Consider the following 19,791-nt stretch of genomic DNA (forward strand, 5'->3'; position numbering starts at 1 on the left):
ACCTTGCTCATTTTGAAAAGCAGATCTTGTTTTATGACACTACATCTTTGATACGGGAGCATTTAAAGCGCAGGAATACCAAACATCTGGAGGATGCGGTCTCTACTCAGTAAGACTGTAAGATTGTTAGCTTGTACTTTGCTTGCTAGCTAACAATTGTTAGACAAAGTTGTGTGAAAAAATTATTTAAGTATCATTTTAGCCCACGTCCACCGCTAAATTTTGTCTTTATCAATACAAGTACATTTTAAAGCAGTGTCAACTTGCAATGCAATGGAAAAAATGCACAATAAAAAGTCCACACACACACCACACACACACACACACACACACACACACACACACACACACACACACACACACACACACACACACACACACACACACACACACACACACACACACACACACACACACACACACACACACACACACACACACACACACAACATCATGCACCAATGCACCGGTATTACAAGATTAAACATACAATCTATTAGATGGCTAAAAAGTTAAGAATTATTAAATGATAACATTATATGCATTAAGACTATTACAGTGCTAAAAATGCTTTTCAAACACATCATCACAAAATGCTTGTTTCTTTTTGTTGTTTTCTTTTTTTTGTTATTCATACTTGCCAACCCTCCCGATTTTCCTGGGAGACTCCCAAATTTCAGTACCCCTCCCGAAAATCTCCCGGGGCAACCATTCTCCCGAATTTCTCCCGATTTCCACCTGGACAACAATATTGGGGGCGTGCCTTAAAGGCACTGCCTTTAGCGACCTCTACAACCTGTCGTCACGTCCGCTTTTCCTCCATACAAACAGCGTGGCGGCCCAGTCACGTTATATATGTGGCTTTTACGCACACATAAGTGAATGCAAGGCATACTTGATCAACAGCCATACAGGTCACACTGAGGGTGGCTGCATAAACAACTTTTACAAATATGCGCCACACTGTGAACCCACACCAAACAAGAATGACAAACACATTACGGGAGAACATCCGCACCGTAACACAACATAAACACAACAGAACAAATACCCAGAACCCCGCTACCACCAACCCCCCCCCCCCCCCCCAGTCTCCCGAATTCGGAGGTCTCAAGGTTGGCAAGTATGCTAATGAGCAGCATAGGTACAGTATGAATAAATATTTATGAACAAGTTAGTCATCTTTGTTGTTATTAAGCACAAGCCTAAAAATCGCAAGCTGAAGTTAAAAGTTGATGGCTAAATTAGAGCCACTGAATATGTGTACGGTTTATAAGCCGACTAATCATTAAGATAGTCGATGACTAGTCGACTATTAAAATAGTCGTTAGTTGCAGCCCTTTTATTGACGACATCGTCCAACTACACTTTGGGTAAACCTTTACCATATATGTATGTATAGTATGAATATTCTGCCCCGAGCAAGTGCTCAAGTCATTCTAGACAAAAAGCAACAGTCGTAGAAATCCACAGGTGGAAGCTTCATCACAAAACTTGGTCAAATCTTTGTAAGTCAATATTGTGCATGAAGATATTCAGGTTTTTTTGTGTTGAAATTGCTGACTATGTGATGTCTTTGGTATTCGTGGTCATTTTGTTTTTTGTCTAAGATCAATTTTGGGCGATCAGGGCTTGTAGCGCTAAAGTTCACCGGTAGAACGCGATAACGCTACGCCTTAGTTTTAATTGTGATGAGTCACATACCGTTAAAGTGTGTGCAATGTTTGATGTAGTGCAGATTTTGTTAATTTCTATATGTGTAAACATATGTAGTTGTGTGAACGTATTAACACTAAAGCTGCTATTTTGTTCATGTAAAATACACAATAAACATTATTTATATAAAATACACAATGGATGCTATACTTTTGTAATGGTTATTTAAAGTTGATATTTTCAGTCTTACAATCATAAATGAAAAAGAAAATAAAGAAATAAAACTGAGGAAGGAAAATAATTCAAAAGAAGGAATGTCAATCTCCAACACAACCTAACCTAACAAGCTGCACACGCTGGAATTGAGTAGCAAGGGCGGGAATAATTAATATATTGACAGTGCAGCCTGGAAGACAATGTGTTTACTTTGCAGTTAAATAAATTAAGTCTCAAAGGAATATAACCTGCTAAGGCACTTTCTGAAGAACATCCACATTTTGATGTCCGACCCCTGAGCCCTTGGACTCTTGAAACTGTGGCCCTCTTCGTTATGTAGTTGAATAGCCCTGACATACAGAGTTGAATACAGATAATATAATACATTCAGTGCAGAATAACGCCATCATTTGTTTTGCCCTTTGATTTTATATTGTTTGAAGATGATTTCCCAAGAGCGGCATCTCTTGAAACTACTTTTAAAATTTTACCAGACACATTAAGTATATTTGCACAAAGTATCGGCATTGGATCGTTATCGCAGATACCAGCCTGAATTTAATTTGGTATCGGATCGGAAAGAAAATCAGTGGTATCACACATCACTGTCAAATTTGGAGAAAATGTGAGAAAATGCGCTTTATAGTCTGAAAAATACAGTAATTGACTATTCAACATTCAGAAGTGATGCAATATATTTTTTAGTTGTAACAGTATGCCATACATTTGACATTGTAGATGTGCCACAAATTGCAACAGATGTGTACAAGTAATTTCTTTTTATTTACCTAAACATCTAAGATGACAGGGAAAGAGGGTTTAATTTCTTAAATTTTAATACTCATTACACTCCGTAACGTCTTAATTTTTTCAACTTTAATGAGGATTTGCAGTACATGTGAAAATGAAAAAGAACCCCTAGCTCTTTTTGATCATGGTGTCATTTATGAACAAGTATGTATCGCATAACATGGCATATACATGGTTTAAATGTAACTTAGATATTGGGTATCACTATGTAAAGCACTTTGAGTCACTAGAGAAAAAGCGCTATATAAATATAATTCACTTCACTTCACTACTGTGGTATCGGTAAGGGGCAAACTGCTCAACCAGCTGATGACTTTATTATAAACGACGGTACGACAAATGTAACACGCATGAGCATATATTAACAGCTGAGTAATGTAACCAACATTTTAGCGCGCATATAGAAGGGGCTGGTTTGCCAATGACACTTTAAATGCACTAAAATGCAGCTGCCATCTTGCTGTGTTAATTTAAAAAAACAAATAGGGCTACACAAGTAGGTTGCTTTCAGCCACCACTGTCATTGCCAATGTTTTTTTTTACCTGGTGCTAAGTAGAGACCCAGGTGGTTATTTGATTTTTTTAGGACCATTTATCCATTTTGATACAGATGGCGGCTGGTTAATTGAATTGATTGGAACATTTTATGGCTCTTTAAAGGGAGCCGGATCTTAAAGTGGTCATATGATTTTGTACTTCCTTGTGCTCTACATAACATGTAATGATGGTGCTTTGGTCAAAGTTTTGCATAGATTTTGTTTTACAGACCATCTTCAAGCCGCTTTCTGACGGTCTCTTCAGAATGTGCCGTTTTAAACATGTAACAAAGAAGAAGCCGTCCTATTTACGTGTGAACGTCCTCCTCCAAGCCAATCACCCTTCGGTTGTGTCTCTACCCCGTCAGCCATGTTGTAATTTTGATTGCTTCCATATCGAGTTTACTACCAGATATGTTAGAACTATACGCTACTTTTTATTAGAAATGGCAACAGCGGAAGATGCATGTGCATGTACGAGTCAGTCTGCCCCACAACAAGAGGATAAAGAAAAATAACAAACTTATTGACTACAACTTTGGACTACAACTGAATAAAAATGGCGGACTAATGCAAAGCTCTTTGGGTAAACCTCTACCAAAGGTTTACTGGATATATATATATATATATATATATATATATATATATATATATATATATATATATATATATATATATATATATATATATATATATATATATATATATATATTATGTATATGTATATATATATTATGTATATGTATGTATATGTATATATATATGTATGTATGTATATGTATATGTATATATATGTATGTATGTATATGTATATATATATGTATATGTATATATATATATATATATATATATTGGAGATGTCCGCTGAAATATCCAAGGCAAAACTAAAGTCTCAAATTTTAAATGGCTAGTTTGGAGCAATATTGAATGAAGGCAAGATTGTTTTATATATATCTACCCTTCTTGGCATCCCAAATATACAAAATCATGTACCAACATGTAAATATTGGTTTTGCATAATAGCAAACTTTTAAGGAGCTGTTGCTGTCAAAAGACTCACCCATTTTTATATTTTGTTAAGTAAATCAAATATAAAAAACACCTGTTATATTTTGTTAAGTAAATCAGATATAAAAAAAAACTAGTTATAAGATCCAAATATCAGAATAATTAAAATTTCCACCAATATATACTTGGTAGAAATTATTCTGAAATATTACATTTTATTTTGCGTTTTGTTTTTGTTGTATACGTACTAAAAGGTGGACATTATATTTGACAGAGATCACGATTTTGCAGAAAAAAACAACTTTGTGGTACAATTAAAATGTAGCATGCTACAGATAAAGTTTATGCAAATGAGACATTTTCACATTTTATTTATAGAGAGAAAAAAAAAGGTCCATGTTTATAAGTTATGTCATGATAAAATGTGAATGCAAAACTCTACTACCCTGCTGAACTACTGTTTTTCAGGTGTTAATATCTCCTTGGTACAGCAGTAAAAGTGTTGCAAGCGTGTCCCATTGGCAGCAAAATGGCTCACAAACTACCTTCGACTGGGAATTGATTTTCATTGTTCACTTAAAAGAGCCATTCAAATAAATTTACTAATTTGCAAAGCTCGCATTGCCAGTGCATTTGTGGTACTTCACAAATATTCCTGTTTACATGCTGCGATGCTGGCTGAACTGAAGTCGCATGCGATATACTGATGTGTCACGTGATGTCATGTTATGGATACTGGTCATAGAACACAGAATATTTTGTGAGTAAAGTACAAGTAAATGATAGTTAAGCAACACTACCGTATTGTAAGTATGCACAACAGAGCTGCTATACTTATCCTGTAAAATCAAATTTATCACCCTGATTATTTTTGCATGTACAACCAGTGTTTATTCATGATGAAATGTGTCAGGAACACATAAAAAATAGTTTTTATTTTGTCCTGTATCATCTCACCAAATTTTGATTTCCGTCGTCCTACTGCCATTATGCTTTTATGCTTCCTTCTGCTTTCATTGATGTGAAAATGCTTAGAGATACAGGAATATCAATGTGTGCGTTCCCCTTTTTTGCTTGCTGGCTCCACACACCTGCTCATTTGCTTGTGTGTGTGTTTTATCATTCTGTTTGTTTTTAAACGCTTTTACCATTCCTCGTGTGTTAATGCTGCTGTCTGAACTACATCTGAGCGCACCGTTCCAGCTGGGACACATCTCACAGATGAAAGGAGGGACTCTGTTTTTTATGTACACGCCTATTTAAATTGTATGAGCTTGTTATTGTGCTGCGACTTGGCTAATTGAAAATGGAGCTGGTTAAATGAGGTTCGGTTGAAGATAGACCGAAATGATACCATGTTGACTAAATTGTCACCCAAATGTCTCCCTTGGTTCTCTCTGCCCTATTTTAAAGTCTTTAAATGTGATGAGCTCAGTCTTGCTTGATGAAGGCGTCTATGCAAATTCTCACAAAAGACGGATGAGAAAGATGTGGGAGGATGAGTGGGACCGTGCTATCTCTGGTGCCACCAATCTCATCTTGCACGGCCGACGAGCATTGGATTTACCATATCCCGATCAAAAGGAACGGGAAAGAGACTTGATGGTCCTGAGTGAGTGGGGCCCTCCCTCACCCGCCAACCAAAGCCTGAGTATCCATGACAACGGCAAGATCCGCTCTTTGCTGTTGACTTCTCTCAGTTAGCTGCGAGTGTTGAAGGAGGAAGTGGAGATAAGCAGGGATTAAATTCAATTTGTTCTGAACGGCTGCTTGCCCCTCATGTAAATGGAATAAGTAGGTTACACTGAGTTACACAAAGGGAGTAGATGAGTGGGTAAGAATGATGTTGTCATGGTTAGGTCACTTTTATCTCCTTCTAAAGTATTGCTCACCGTCTTTTCCATTAAATTAGGCTCCTTTTAGTACTGTGGTCGGTACCCAAAAAGATACTTGGTGCAGCTTGCTTAGCTTTCACACAATTTTTGTCGCTCAGCAAAGAACATATTACAAAACCCAAAACCAGTGAAGTTGGCACATTGTGTAAATCGTAAATAAAAACAGAATACATTGATTTGCAAATCCTTTTCAACCTATATTCAAGTGAATAGACTGCAAAGACAAGATACTTAACGTTCGAACTGGAAAACGTTGTTATTTTGTGTAAATATTAGCTCATTTGGAATTTGATGCCTGCAACAAAGCTGGCACAAGTGGCAAAAAAGACTGAGAAAGTTGAGGAATGCTCTTCAAACACTTATTTGGAACATCCTACAGGTGAACAGGCTAATTGGGAACAGGTGGGTGCCAGGATTGGGTATAAAAGCAGCTTCCATGAAATGCTCAGTCATTCACAAACGAGGATGGAGCGAGGGTCACCACTTTGTGAACAAATGCGTGAGCAAATTGTCGAACAGTTTAAGAACAACATTAATTTTTTGTTAGGGATTTCACCATCTACGGTCCATAATATCATCACAAGGTTCAGAGAATCTGGAGAAATCACTGCACGTAAGCGGCAAGCCTGTGACTTTCGATCCCTCAGGCGGTACTGCATCAAAAAGTGACATCGGTGTGTAAAGGATATCACCACAATGCCAAGTCACGTGGTACAACAGCGTGGCTTCGTCGTAAAAGAGTGCGGGTACTAGACTGGCCTGCCTTTAGTTCAGACCTGTCTCCCATTGTAAATGTGTGGCGCATTATGAAGCCTAAAATACGACATCGGAGACCCCGGACTGTTGAACAACTTAAGCTGTACATCAAGCAAGAATGGGAAAGAATTCCACCTGAAAAGCTTCAAAAATAGGTCTCCATATGTATGTATGTATGTACTGTATGTATGTATGTATATATATATATATATATATATATGTATATATACTGTATATATAAGACATGCACCTGGGGATAGGTTGATTGGCAACACTAAATTGGACCTAGTGTGTGAATGTGTGTGTGAATGTTGTCTATCTGTGTTGGCCCTGCGATGAGGTGGCGACTTGTCCAGGGTGTACCCCGCCTACCGCCCGAAAGTCAGCTGAGATAAGCTCCAGCACCCCCCGCGACCCCAAAAGGGACAAGCGGTAGACAATGGATGGATGGAGGGATAATAACCGTGATAAGTGTGGGCACGATAACCATGATATGGACTTTTCATTCCGTTATATCTTTATATGTTATGTTTATTAAAATATTCTAAACCAAAATGCTGTCTGCTAAGTTGAATATGTTGGGTGTTTATATACTTACTTTTTAGCTTACATTTTACAAAAAAAAAGCTTCTAAAAAGTACTTTAAAAGAGTGCTTGTGTTTCATTCACACCCAAGGTCCAATTATGCATCAACTTACAGTTCAGGCACTTTGAAATTCTTGTGCGGAAATAAATAACAATAAATAGATTGCTGAACTGAACTGAACTGAGCATCTAACGTAACATTTTCCAGCACAGCAAACGCACCAGAGTTAGTTTTAACCGACCCAAACATGACAAGTGTGAACGCAAACTGAACGTTAATAGCACAAGTTGGCCGTACATGCTGAGGCCCATCTCCAACAAAATTACCTCAGGAGAAAGTAGCAGGTGCATTCCTGTTTGGATTTGTATCGCGTTGACCCACCTCCACTCAAATCAGTGTTCCTTTCTGGGAGAAGACCTTCTTGAACTCACTTCTGCCTCCTAGGGTTTTTGTCAAGATGTAACAGTGTGTATGTGTGCGCGGTTTTTCGTGTGTGTCATGCGGTGCAACAGTGTGAGTCTTTGGCGATGAACCCTTTTTTTGTTTTCCAGTCAGGTAATTGTGCTTCAAGCAAGGCAAGGCAGTTTCATTTTCGTCGCACATTTCATACACAAGGTCACTCTATCTGCTTCCGAGTCATACCAAAGACTATAACAATGGGACCCATTACGTCCCTGCTTGGCACTCAGTATCAAGGGTTGGAATTGGGGGTTAAATCACCAAAAATTATTCTCGGGCGTGGCCACCACTGCTGCTCACTGCTCCCCTCACCTCCCAGGGGGTGAACAAGGGAATGGGTCAAATGCCTAGTGTGTGTGTGTGACAATCATTGGTACTTTAACTTTAACTTTATATGATTAAAAACAAAGAACATTTAAAAACAAAGTCACTAAAATGACAGGATGAAATACATATTTTTCTTAAATAGAAATGTTTCCTGCTTAACGTAACAACATACAATTAACATTATTTATTTAGCAGACATCTGACCTGCTTAAACTCACAATATCAATTCAGTGTTCAGCTTTGTGATTGACCAGAGGTCTCCAACTCCAAACCATAATCACTCTAAAATCTAGCCCTTAACCCCCGGACTTTCTTATTCACCAATTTTGCAATACCTAATATTGCCACTTCGACTACAGTGCTATATCTTTGTATACTATATAACTCTCATTATCCAATATCCACTCATTATTACTGTGAAGCATTCCTATGTGACTTTTTGACCTGGGGGCCCAACTTTTCCATTTCAAAGGCCCGGGCTCCACTCTAATATTAACGCTGAAGTAGTAACGTTACTCGCGATTTTTGTATTCAGTAATTATATCTAACCTACTTAGAGTTTACAATTTTGTCAAACGATATGAAACCATGTGTTAATCAGAAATATTATTATTTAAGTAACACATATACCCATACCTGCCAACCCTCCCGTTTTTAGCGGGAGACTCCCGGTATTCAGCGCCTCTCCCGATAACCTCCCGGCAGAAATTTTCTCCCGACAAACTCCCGGTATTCAGCCGGAGCTGGAGGCCACGCCCCCTCCAGTTCAATGCGGACCTGAGTGGAGACAGCCTGTTCTCACGTCTGCTTTCCCACAATATAAACAGCTTGCCTGCCCAATGACGTCATAACTGTAGAATGATCGAGGGCAAATTCTTGGTTTCTTATGTGGGTTTATTGTTAGGCAGTTTCATTAACGTCCTCCCAGAGCGGTAACAACACACAACAACAGCAGTCACGTTTAGTCTACCGTAAAGCAGTTCGTCTGCCGTAAACAGCAATGTTGTGACACTCTTAAACAGGACAATACTGCCATCTACTGGATAGCCTCCAGAACACTGAAATTCAAGTATTTCTTTTATTTATATGTATAATAAAATAAATAAATAAATATGTATATATATATAGCTAGAATTCACTGAAAGTGAAGTATTTCATATATATATATATACGAAATACTTGAGTTGGTGAATTCTAGCTTAAATATATTCCCCTCTTAACCATGCCCCGACCACGCCCCAACGACGGCCCCCGCCCTAACCCCGACCACATACATTTACATTTCGTGACTTGAATATTAACCAAGTATTGGTGATATTGTTATTATAAGCGCTAACGCAGACAAACTATTTATAGTGGTGTCGCGATCACTCCCGGGTGTCTCTATGTTTACATCGAGTGATCTGCTGCATTCTCGCTTCCTTGCTCCTTTAAAGTTTATTCTAGATCAAATCAAATCAAATCAAATCAACTTTATTTATAAAGCACATTTAAAATTTACCACAGGGGTAGCCAAAGTGCTGTACAATGGGCAGGTTAAAAGATAATACAAGAGAAACGAGCAAGCACAACACAACACAAACAGAGCACGATAAAAATCATAAATCATGCTTCTCACCGTCTCTCACAGTCTAATTTTAGTGTGTTTATCAGAATCAACACAAATACTGAACAGGACAAAAAAAAGAAAAAAAAGAATCAACACAAGTGCTGAAGAGCAAGATTGATTGGAATACATGGGTGCCATGGAGCAAAACATTTTTTCAGGAGCACCAAACAAAATTTGGTGTTTCACTAGAAAAAGTAATCATTTTTGAAGGATCTGGTCCTTGGGTAATTCACACTTCCGCTGTTAAGGAACCAAACATTGACGTATGACACCAAAAGGGTTGCGATAGACACTGCAGCCCATTCACTGGTCAACAGAGAAGGGAGAGTACACAAAAAAGATCACAACTGGATGTAGTCCAATGTCCTTTGTTTTGGTGTAAAAGTACCCCTACGTACTTAACTGTTTAACCTTTTTTTGACTTAGGTAGAAGAGGTGGTGGATGTTGAGACTTTTGCTTCAGAGGACATCCACATCCCAAGTATCTACGTTCACAGAATTGTCCAGGGAGGCAGCTATGAAAAGAGGATTGAGGTACAGAGGGTTTGAATTTGAAAAACAATGGACTTTTGTTTTGTTTTATTTTTAAATATTGTAGGTACAACATTTTCTAAATAGTAACTCTGTGTTGCAGAGTTTAAAATGATCCATTTGACTGTTTTCAGAAACGCACAGTTCAGAAAAGCCAAGAGGAGAAGCCCAAACCAAAGAAAGATTCCGATATTGTTCGGGAAAGGATAATTCGCCGTGCAGCTTTGGAGTTTGAGGATGGGATGTATGGTATCCTTTTCCTGAAATGTCATGACGATTTTTGTATGCCCTTATTATTGGTGTTGGACACCATAAACAGTTAATGAATTAGTCTATCAGGGTATGAAATGAAGACTTTTAGCCCCACCGCCAAATATTTGTCGGTCATTTGACCAATACATTTTGCAGGTTTTGCCTCCAATTTTATGGGACTTTTGAGAACTTTCCCAGAAGCCATTTTTTCAAATCATCTTTAGATTATTTTTTTTTAATCGCATGATAACAGATTTCATCCTTAATGAATGGCTGACCAGCTAACCTCGGTATTGGCATCCCCATGTTGGCCAGCAATTTCATCAAACCAGACATCACTGTGCATCTGCAAAGCGAAAATGGCATTTTGGGATTGGTAAGATGCCTAAAGATGAAATGTTTAAAGCTTTAACAAGTGGATTTACTGCAGTTTTTTGCATGAAGCAGGAATAATAGCCACGAGGGGCCTTCTTTTCAAATGTGTTCAATTTATTATGTGACACGTGACGGCTAGACTAATTTTCCTCATTTCCCTACTCCAAGTCGTTACTTGCTGTCTGAGTCTAAAAGAAATAATGCTGCTGGTGCTGCGATAGAATGACTCCAATCAACTTTTGTTGACAGGAGAGTGTAGGCGTTCGTGTCAGTGTCTGATTTGTCAAAATGTCTTTTAATTACTCGCGCCTGTTTGTTGTTTTTCAACAAAGCAATGCAGTCTTTTTCTCCCCCTCAGAAATCAAAGTCTCATCTTGTCATCTGAGTATTTTGATTGTGTCCAGCTGTCCTTTGCACACATCCCATTTTATCTTGGTGTTATCTTTGCAGGGCCCATACCCCACTGACGCTGAAGTAGATGCAGACCTGATTAATGCTGGTAAGGCTCATAGATATATACCAGTGGTGGATTTAACGCAGTCAAAGTCTGAAATGCAAATGCTCATTAAAGTATTAACTGTCATATAACATGAACACTTCTTGAACATTTGTATTATTGCATAATTCATTTGAAACATTCTAATGCTTAGCAAGTATTACGTTTAGTCAATTGCATTATTAAATAATCACTTCAGTTTTTCTGTTCTGCAGGCAAAGAGACTGTCACGGTGCTCCCTGGAGCTGCCTATTTTTCCAGCGATGAGTCATTTGCCATGATCCGAGGGTAAGACTTTGAAAGTAGTTTCTGAAAATCAGATACGTGTGGCATATGCAGGCTTGACTGACTGCTTAGTTGTACTTGCTGATAATGTCAAATTCTCCTCCGTTTAAAAGTGCAGTGGAACTTTACAAGTTGAACACAAGCCACAGTGTTTCCCACACATCCATTTATTTGTGGCGGCCCGCCACGAAAGAATTAAGGCCGCCACAAATAGATTTTTTTTTTTTTTGTCCTGTCCAGCTTCTTAGGCAAATCATATAATTGATGTAGATGCCCATATCGGCTGTTCAGATTTACTTTACAAAAGAGAAGTGTAGGATCAAGATTTTTGGAGCTCTTTGTTCAGTGGATCCGATGTTTGATGAAGCTTTGTGTCTATCTACCACCACTACTGTTTTCTGTTTATTTGTTACTGACTGTGGCAGGACACCTCTGCCTCTGTTTCACTTTATGTTGCTGGTAAATAATATGGTTGTAGTAGTAGGCTAAAGTTAAATTATTTAGTATGCACTAATTAAAGGGGCAGAGCTTTAAGAGACATTTTAGCTTTTATATTTTTATAAGATATATTTTTTGTAAGAACCACAATTAATAAATATATTTCAGTGAATAACTTATTGTTCAAATCTGTATATAAATATGTACATAAAGTGTTGTAATTATATTGTAAAATGTTTGGATGGATGGACGTTTAAAACAAAACTGTTATTATTAATTAGTAAGTATACATTTTTTTAGCCTTTTTAGAGAAAATCATATCATTGTAGTAAATTATGCAAATTATTCAATGATGTCATGGTGACCACGCCCATAGCCACGCCCCCACCGCCACAGGTATCTTGGCAGTTTATGGGAAACACTGGTCCATTCTGGCTTATGCATGGTTGTTTTTAAACCAGGCCAGGGGTGGGAAACTTGTGGCCCAAAAGGCTTATTACGGTACGTCCCTCAAGAGGATTTAATGGAGCCCTCTATGCAATTCTCAAAAGGGACCTCTAATGATTACATCTACATTTAAAACATACATCTACACCTCTTCAACTAAAGAAAAATGGTACAGACCCGCAAAACGTAACACAGCTTATAAATAGAGATGTCCGATAATGGCTTTTTTGCCGATATCTGACATTCCGATATTGTCCAACTCTTAATTACCGATACCGATATCAACCGATACCGATATATACAGTTGTGGAATTAACACATTATTATGCCTAATTTTGTTGTGATACCCCGCTGGATGCATTCAACAATGTAACAAGGTTTTCCAAAATAAGAGAACAACTTCCACTCAAGTTGGGCGGCGTTGGGGGGTTGGGGTTTGGGGGTTGCGGGGGGTATATTGTATATTGTAGCGTCCCGGAAGAGTTAGTGCTGCAAGGGGTTCTGGGTATTTGTTCTGTTGTGTTTATGTTGTATTACGGTGCGGATGTTCTCCCAAAATGTGTTTGTCATTCTTGTTTGGTGTCGGTTCACAGTGTGGCACATATTTGTAACAGTGCTAAAGTTGTTTATACGGCGACCCTCAGTGTGACCTGTATGGCTGTTGATCAAGTATGCGTTGTATTCACTTGTGAGTGTGTCATAAGCAGTAGATATTAAGTGATTGGGCCGGCACGCAAAGGCAGTGCCTTCAAGGTTTATTGACGCTCTGTACTTCTCCCTACGTCCGTGTACACAGCGACGTTTTAAAAAGTAATACATTTTACTTTTTTAAACCAATACCGATAATTTTGAAACCGATACCATTAATTTCCGATATTACATTTTAAAGCATCTATCGGCCGATAATATCGGACTACCGATATTATTGGCCGACATCCCTACTTATAAACTTTTAAAAGTTTTCATCTTTTTTATTTTATATTTTGCAGGAAAAGCAATCTGTACATGTGAAATTAAACCTTTTTTCTTTTCTCTTTTCTTTTTTGTAAAGTGTTCATGATTAGCTTACCCAAGGGGTTGCACACTCGAGAATCTGAACTGAACACACAGGCTTCCATTCTCTTTTACTTACCTTCCTTTGCACTTCAGGACTCAGCCGTTCACGGCCTCACAGACAGTGGGAAGGTATAGAACTCTTTTTAAAAATGAAAAATGTTCTCACTCTGGGTTTGAAAAAATCTGTGGGAGACACAACAAGGAGGCAGAAGAGCCACATGCGGCTCCAAAGCCGTGGGTTGCAGACCCCTGGTCAAGATAATATGTATTGCATATGCTTTTGTGTAGATTTTTAAATGGTAAATGGGTTGTACCCTATTTTACCTTGACATTATTTCCACATCCATCCTCTCCGAAAGTACCATAATTTATCTTTTGAAAATGTACATTGTTTAAAAATATGTCTTGAATTTGTCACCGATATTTTCATTCAGACACAGTCGAAAATAAACTTCAAAATGTAGATTCACCTGGTCACAACATTAGGTACACGTGAACACACTCCGATTGATACAGACTTGCATAAAAACAGCTGCTTTTATCAGCTTTTATGTCGCTGCATATCGCACATCAGTTGTATTGTGTGCTTGCTAAGATTAGATTAAAAGTGTACTTTATCATACCTTTTATTTTTGTTTCCTCAAAGCTGCATATTATATTTAATGTTCACAAAAGTATGTCCATCTCGCCGTGATGTCGCCAGAATGCAAACTCCCACAGGCGGAGGCATACAAAACTGCGTGTAAGCTAACGCCCAAATGCATGAACCTTATGATTTGATGCTTTGACATTGTTCAACAAGAGTATCCAACATTCTAACACCATTTATAAGTCAGACAATACAAAAATCCTCATAATAAACATTAAACAATACCTCAAAAGGAATTGTTGTAAAACGCCCAAAACCATATATGCCAAGTGTTCTGAAAATTACTTTTAAAAAATTATTTATTATAGTTAATTATTACTTTACCAAAAAAGTAGTTGAATTACGAACGGAATTACTCTTAAGTAAATGTAATTAATTACATGGGAAAGTAAGTATTTAAAAAAAAAAATTGCAGTTTATAAACATTTCACATAGATCACAGTGTAAAATGCTGGGCCTGTTGCCAGGTGACATCATCGAGGGTTTCAACGGAGCTGTGTTTGTTAACTTTAGCCGTCAGCTGCGGCAGTGTCTCGGCTCTTACGCCAGCTCTTTTCACTGGAATGTGTTGCCTTTGGTTAATAAAGAGACTGACTGTGCTTTGATGGCTCTCGCGTCTCCTTTTCAACAAATGGTGTATTGTATGGATGGCAAGTTTGTCACTTCAATCATTGATTTGTTGTTCATTATTCCCATTAGGATATGTGTGCATATGTTTTTTGCTGTGTCACCATGTGATGCTGCCTCTTATTTGATATGAAATTCATTTTAGTGCAGTATTGCTTGTTGCTTTCACAAGTAAAACGAGATTTCCTGCATTGAACTTACACTTATGACGCTGTGTTGTTGTTGACGTAACTAAAACCACATCAAAAGTAGCGTGCCACGTTACATCAAGCTACCGCTAACGGCGTTGTCACCTAAAAGTATATTTTTTGATTACTCATTACTAGTGAAAGTAACGCTGTTATTAACACTGTTCATGCCTCATTGATCATTTCACTATATATTTGTTAATGTTATTCTAGCTGAATACACACTGTAATCACAGGACACAGCCAGTAGTTAACTAACTCACAAAGGTTTTGTGACGTAAGCTGCCACAAACTCAGTCCTTGCTAATATTCCCAAAGTCCTTGGTTTCTCATAGATTTGCCAGCTGTCTGAGATTGCGCACCTGCACTCGCATCAGTTGTTCGTGTGCACCCATTGGAAATCCAACAATGCTCATAAATAACACTGACCAGTCACACTGGCTACGACCACGCATTGAACCTTGGCCTAAACCTGTGTACACTGATTTATGGGGCTTCACTAAAAATAAATCACAAAAAGATAACTTATTTTTATTGTTAAGCTTGTATAGTGACGATATTGAGACTGCAAAATATCATTGTGACCTTTTCAAGAACTCAGCTGATGCTTTCCTTATAGGCGCATAAAGCAATCAAATTATAACCAGTTGACAGGGTTGTAAATCAAGCCAATATCAAGGACTGTATGAGAGCTGCATTGTCTACCTAAAATAATATTTGGAGGGAGATGCAGGTTCAAAACCTCCAGCATGACCAACAGCCTGTATCCTCAGGCAGTCAGACTGTTGAAAAAGCATTGTTCACCTCTCACCTCTCCACCCACCTGTTCCATCAGACTCTTTTCTGCACAACTACAATAACTGTGAACTCAAATTCTACAAAACAAAACTCATACTGTACACATTTCAGCTCCTACAGTTTATCTATCTCACTTTATGGTTGTATTCTGCTGTTACTGATAATAATGTTCCTTATTACATATTCGCACTACATTGCACTACTACATTCTTCTCATGTTATATTCGTGTTATCTATTATGATGACAACAATACATTATTGAATATCTTGACGATCCAATTAGGATTTCACCATGGATGGTACCAACAGGGAGATATTCAAGGGCTCGGATTCACACGTTGACACCTAACTTGCGTTTGTCTCTCTTCAGCGGTCACATCAACCTGACAATGCTGGGAGCCATGCAGGTGTCAAAGTTTGGAGACCTTGCCAACTGGATGATTCCGGTAAGTTTGTCTTTGGATGATGCACTTTTCTTAATAGTCGGTTACAGCTGACATTTGTGTTGTAATCTTATTAAATTGCAATATCAGTGATTTTTAATTGGAGGGTTGGGACCTAAATCGGGCTGGGGCACAGACAGCTAGTGAAAAACTACAATATATATATGATGGCTGACTTGTTCTTTGTATTTTCAAGTGAAATTAGGCAATATCTTTGTCTTCCTCCTTGTAGTATAGTAAGAGGTGGGTAGTAACGCGATACATTTACTCCGGTTCATTTACTCATGTATTTTTTTGAATAAATTGTACTTGTCAGACTAATTTTAATGCAATATACTTTTTACTTTTACTTGAGTTTTGTGAAGAAGGAACGCTTCTTTTACTCTGTTGCATTAAGTTTAATTCCAATCGCTACTTTTATTTATATCGTCATTACATTTATTTATAATCTTCTTAGAGAGACTTGTACCAGCTGGCACTGTCACATGACTCTTTCACACCAATCCAATGTAAGCACTAGTGACGCTTGATTCTGTTCCACCAATCTAACGAAGACTGGCAATGACATGACCTCAATCAAACTACAAACTGTAAAAAGTGTCATGATGCCAGACGAATCAATGTCAATGTTCACCTTACAAACTCGAAGAAAACAACAGCTACAGTCGTGGTCAAAACTTTGCATACACTTGTAAAGAACATAATGTCATGGCTGTCTTGAGTTTCCAATAATTTCTACAACTCTTATTTTTTTGTGATAGAGTGATTGGAGCACATACTTGTTGGTCACAAAAATCATTCATGAAGTTTGGTTCTTTTATGAATTTATTATGGGTCTACTGAAATGGGACCAAATCTGCTGGGTCAAAAGTATACATACAGCAATGTTAATATTTGGTTACATGTCCCTTGGCAAGTTTCACTGCAATAAGGCGCTTTTGGTAGCCATCCACAAGCTTCTGGCAAGCTTCTGGTTGAATTTTTGACCACTCCTCTTGACAAAATTGGTGCAGTTCAGCTAAATTTGTTGGTTTTCTGACATGGACTTGTTTCTTCAGCATTGTCCACACTTTGGGAAGGCCATTCTAAAACTTTAATTCTAGCCTGATTTAGCTATTCCTTTACCATTTTTGACGTGTGTTTGTGGTCGTTGTCCTGTTGGAACACCCAACTGCGCCCGAGGCCCAACATCCGGGCTGATGATACTAGGTTGTCATTCAGCCAACTAAGATACTGCGGCACAATTTCTTAAGAATTATTCGGCTCGTAGGTGCCACTCGACTCGGGCTCTTGATGAGTGGTCACAACACTGATGGCACCCCGCAGTCAACATAGATGAAGCAGATTAACAGATAATGCTTTGGGACTTGGGTGGACTACATATCTGTTGTGGGGGGTCACATTTATGGAGGACCCAATCGAACTACCAGACCTTACCTGTACCATACTGAACTAAATGGTGACTTGGTGAAAGCAAGCTTTATTGAAATAGATAAGCAGCCCAATCAAATTGTTTTCTTCCAAAAATATTTACCTACTTGAGAATGAAAATAAAACAGTTTTTTGTTTGCTAACAACTGTTGGGGTTTCTTTAAGTACTACAATGCTTTAGCTGTTATGTTACTGACTCCTACCAGAACATGAATGATTGTTATTCTCTGGGAATGGGCTTGTAGGCGCTTACAGTGTAATGAGTGGGCATGGGATTTGATGTTTGATCAGGTCAACTGGATTCTGGGCTACAGTGGCCACAGCCCTCCTCAATAATTACCAAGGTCAAGAACCAGTTAAAAGCCTATGGGGGCATGTGCCAGACACAAAGTTGCCGCTGGCACATTGTGGTTTTCCACTTGACTGAAGTGTGCATGTTGCTTCAGGCAGTGTGTTATTTTAAAAGATTGGCCATGAGATGGACAGACAGCAAAGTATTTTCCATTAACTGTGGTTGTGTGTTGGTAATTAGCAGAGCAGTCCTTTATGTAGCTGCTTTTCAATATAGGTTTTACTCAGCGGTTATCTTGTTTGGCCATACTGACGTTAGACAGCGGACTTGCAAGCCACCGTCCTCACCTACACCCCAATCCTCATTATCCCCTCTTTTGAAAAGGTGGATGAAGCGAATTACAATCCCCACCTTCTACGATAATGAAAATGATTCACTATCTAAAGATGGGCGCTTAGCGTGAAATTGGAAATGTTTTAACGTAGGAGTTGGGGGTGTGGCGCTCTCTGCGTGATTATTCTGATTATGAACACTCTCAGAATGCAAATGCAGATGAACGTTTTCCAGATGAGGGCTTTAAAATGCTTTTACATCTCCAGTCAGGCTGAACCATCTGGATCAACAATGGCTTGAGACAAAGTGGCTGTAGTAGACTAAAGGACATGTTGCTCGTGTTTTGGAGATGACTCAAGCTCTCTTTAAATGCGGGGGTCTGGCACCCAACTGTTCACACAAAATAAAAATATCTATGTCCACCTCCGCACTGGACTAGCACTCTCTAGGTTTATTTTACATTTACCGGTAAATAAAAATATGTTTAACATGCTGTCGGAACAGTACTTGCTTATTGCTTGACATGTGTGGCAAATATTGACAATATACATTGAACAAAAATTCAAATGCAACACTTTTTTTTTTGCTCCCATTTTTCATGAATTGAACTCAAAGATCTAAAACTTTTATATATTATTTATACAAAATAACTATTCCTCTCAAATATTGTTCACAAATATGTCTAAATCCGTGTTAGTGAGCATTTCTTATTTCCCGAGATGATCCATCCAACCTCACAGGTGTAGTATATCAAGATGCTGATTAAACGGCATAATTATTGCACACAGCACAATGCCACAGATGTCACAAGTTTTTAAGGAGCATGCAGTCGGCATGCTGACTGTAGGAATGTCCACCAGAGCTGTTGCCCGTGAATTGAATGTTCATTTCTCTACCATAAATCGTCTCCAAAGGCGGTTCATGGAATTTGGCAGTACATCCAACCAGCCTCACAGCCGCAGACCGCGTGTAACCACACCAGGCCAGCAGGTGCACCTCCATGATCGTCTAAGACCAGCCACTCGGACAGCTGCTGCAACAATTGGTTTGCATAACCAAATAATATCTGCACAAACTGTGAGAAACCATCTCAGGGAAACTCATCTGCATGCTCGTCGTTCTCATCGGGGTCTCGACCTGACTGCAGTTGTCGTAACCGACTTGAGTGGGCAAACGCTCACATTCAATGGCGTCTGGCATGTTGGAGAGGTGTTCTCTTTACAGATGAATTACCGTTTTCACTGTTATGAGCAGATGGTAGACAGCGTGTGTGGCGTTGTGTGAGAGAGCGG

General features: G+C 38.5%; 1 protein-coding gene across 1 annotated transcript in view; it reads left to right on the forward strand.

Annotated features, from left to right (window-relative positions):
- The window catches only part of oxct1a (3-oxoacid CoA transferase 1a), a 118,985-nt gene that overhangs the window by 41,604 nt on the left and 57,590 nt on the right, over positions 1-19,791 (forward strand). Inside the window, exons 8-13 of the mRNA XM_062024256.1 lie at positions 10,285-10,392; positions 10,524-10,638; positions 10,923-11,017; positions 11,467-11,515; positions 11,728-11,800; positions 16,371-16,446. Of these exons, the coding sequence (XP_061880240.1) occupies positions 10,285-10,392; positions 10,524-10,638; positions 10,923-11,017; positions 11,467-11,515; positions 11,728-11,800; positions 16,371-16,446 (516 nt within the window). The remainder of the gene's footprint in view (positions 1-10,284; positions 10,393-10,523; positions 10,639-10,922; positions 11,018-11,466; positions 11,516-11,727; positions 11,801-16,370; positions 16,447-19,791) is intronic.

Source organism: Entelurus aequoreus, linkage group LG17, assembly GCF_033978785.1.
Source record: "Entelurus aequoreus isolate RoL-2023_Sb linkage group LG17, RoL_Eaeq_v1.1, whole genome shotgun sequence".
Classification (NCBI taxonomy): Eukaryota; Metazoa; Chordata; class Actinopteri; order Syngnathiformes; family Syngnathidae; genus Entelurus; species Entelurus aequoreus.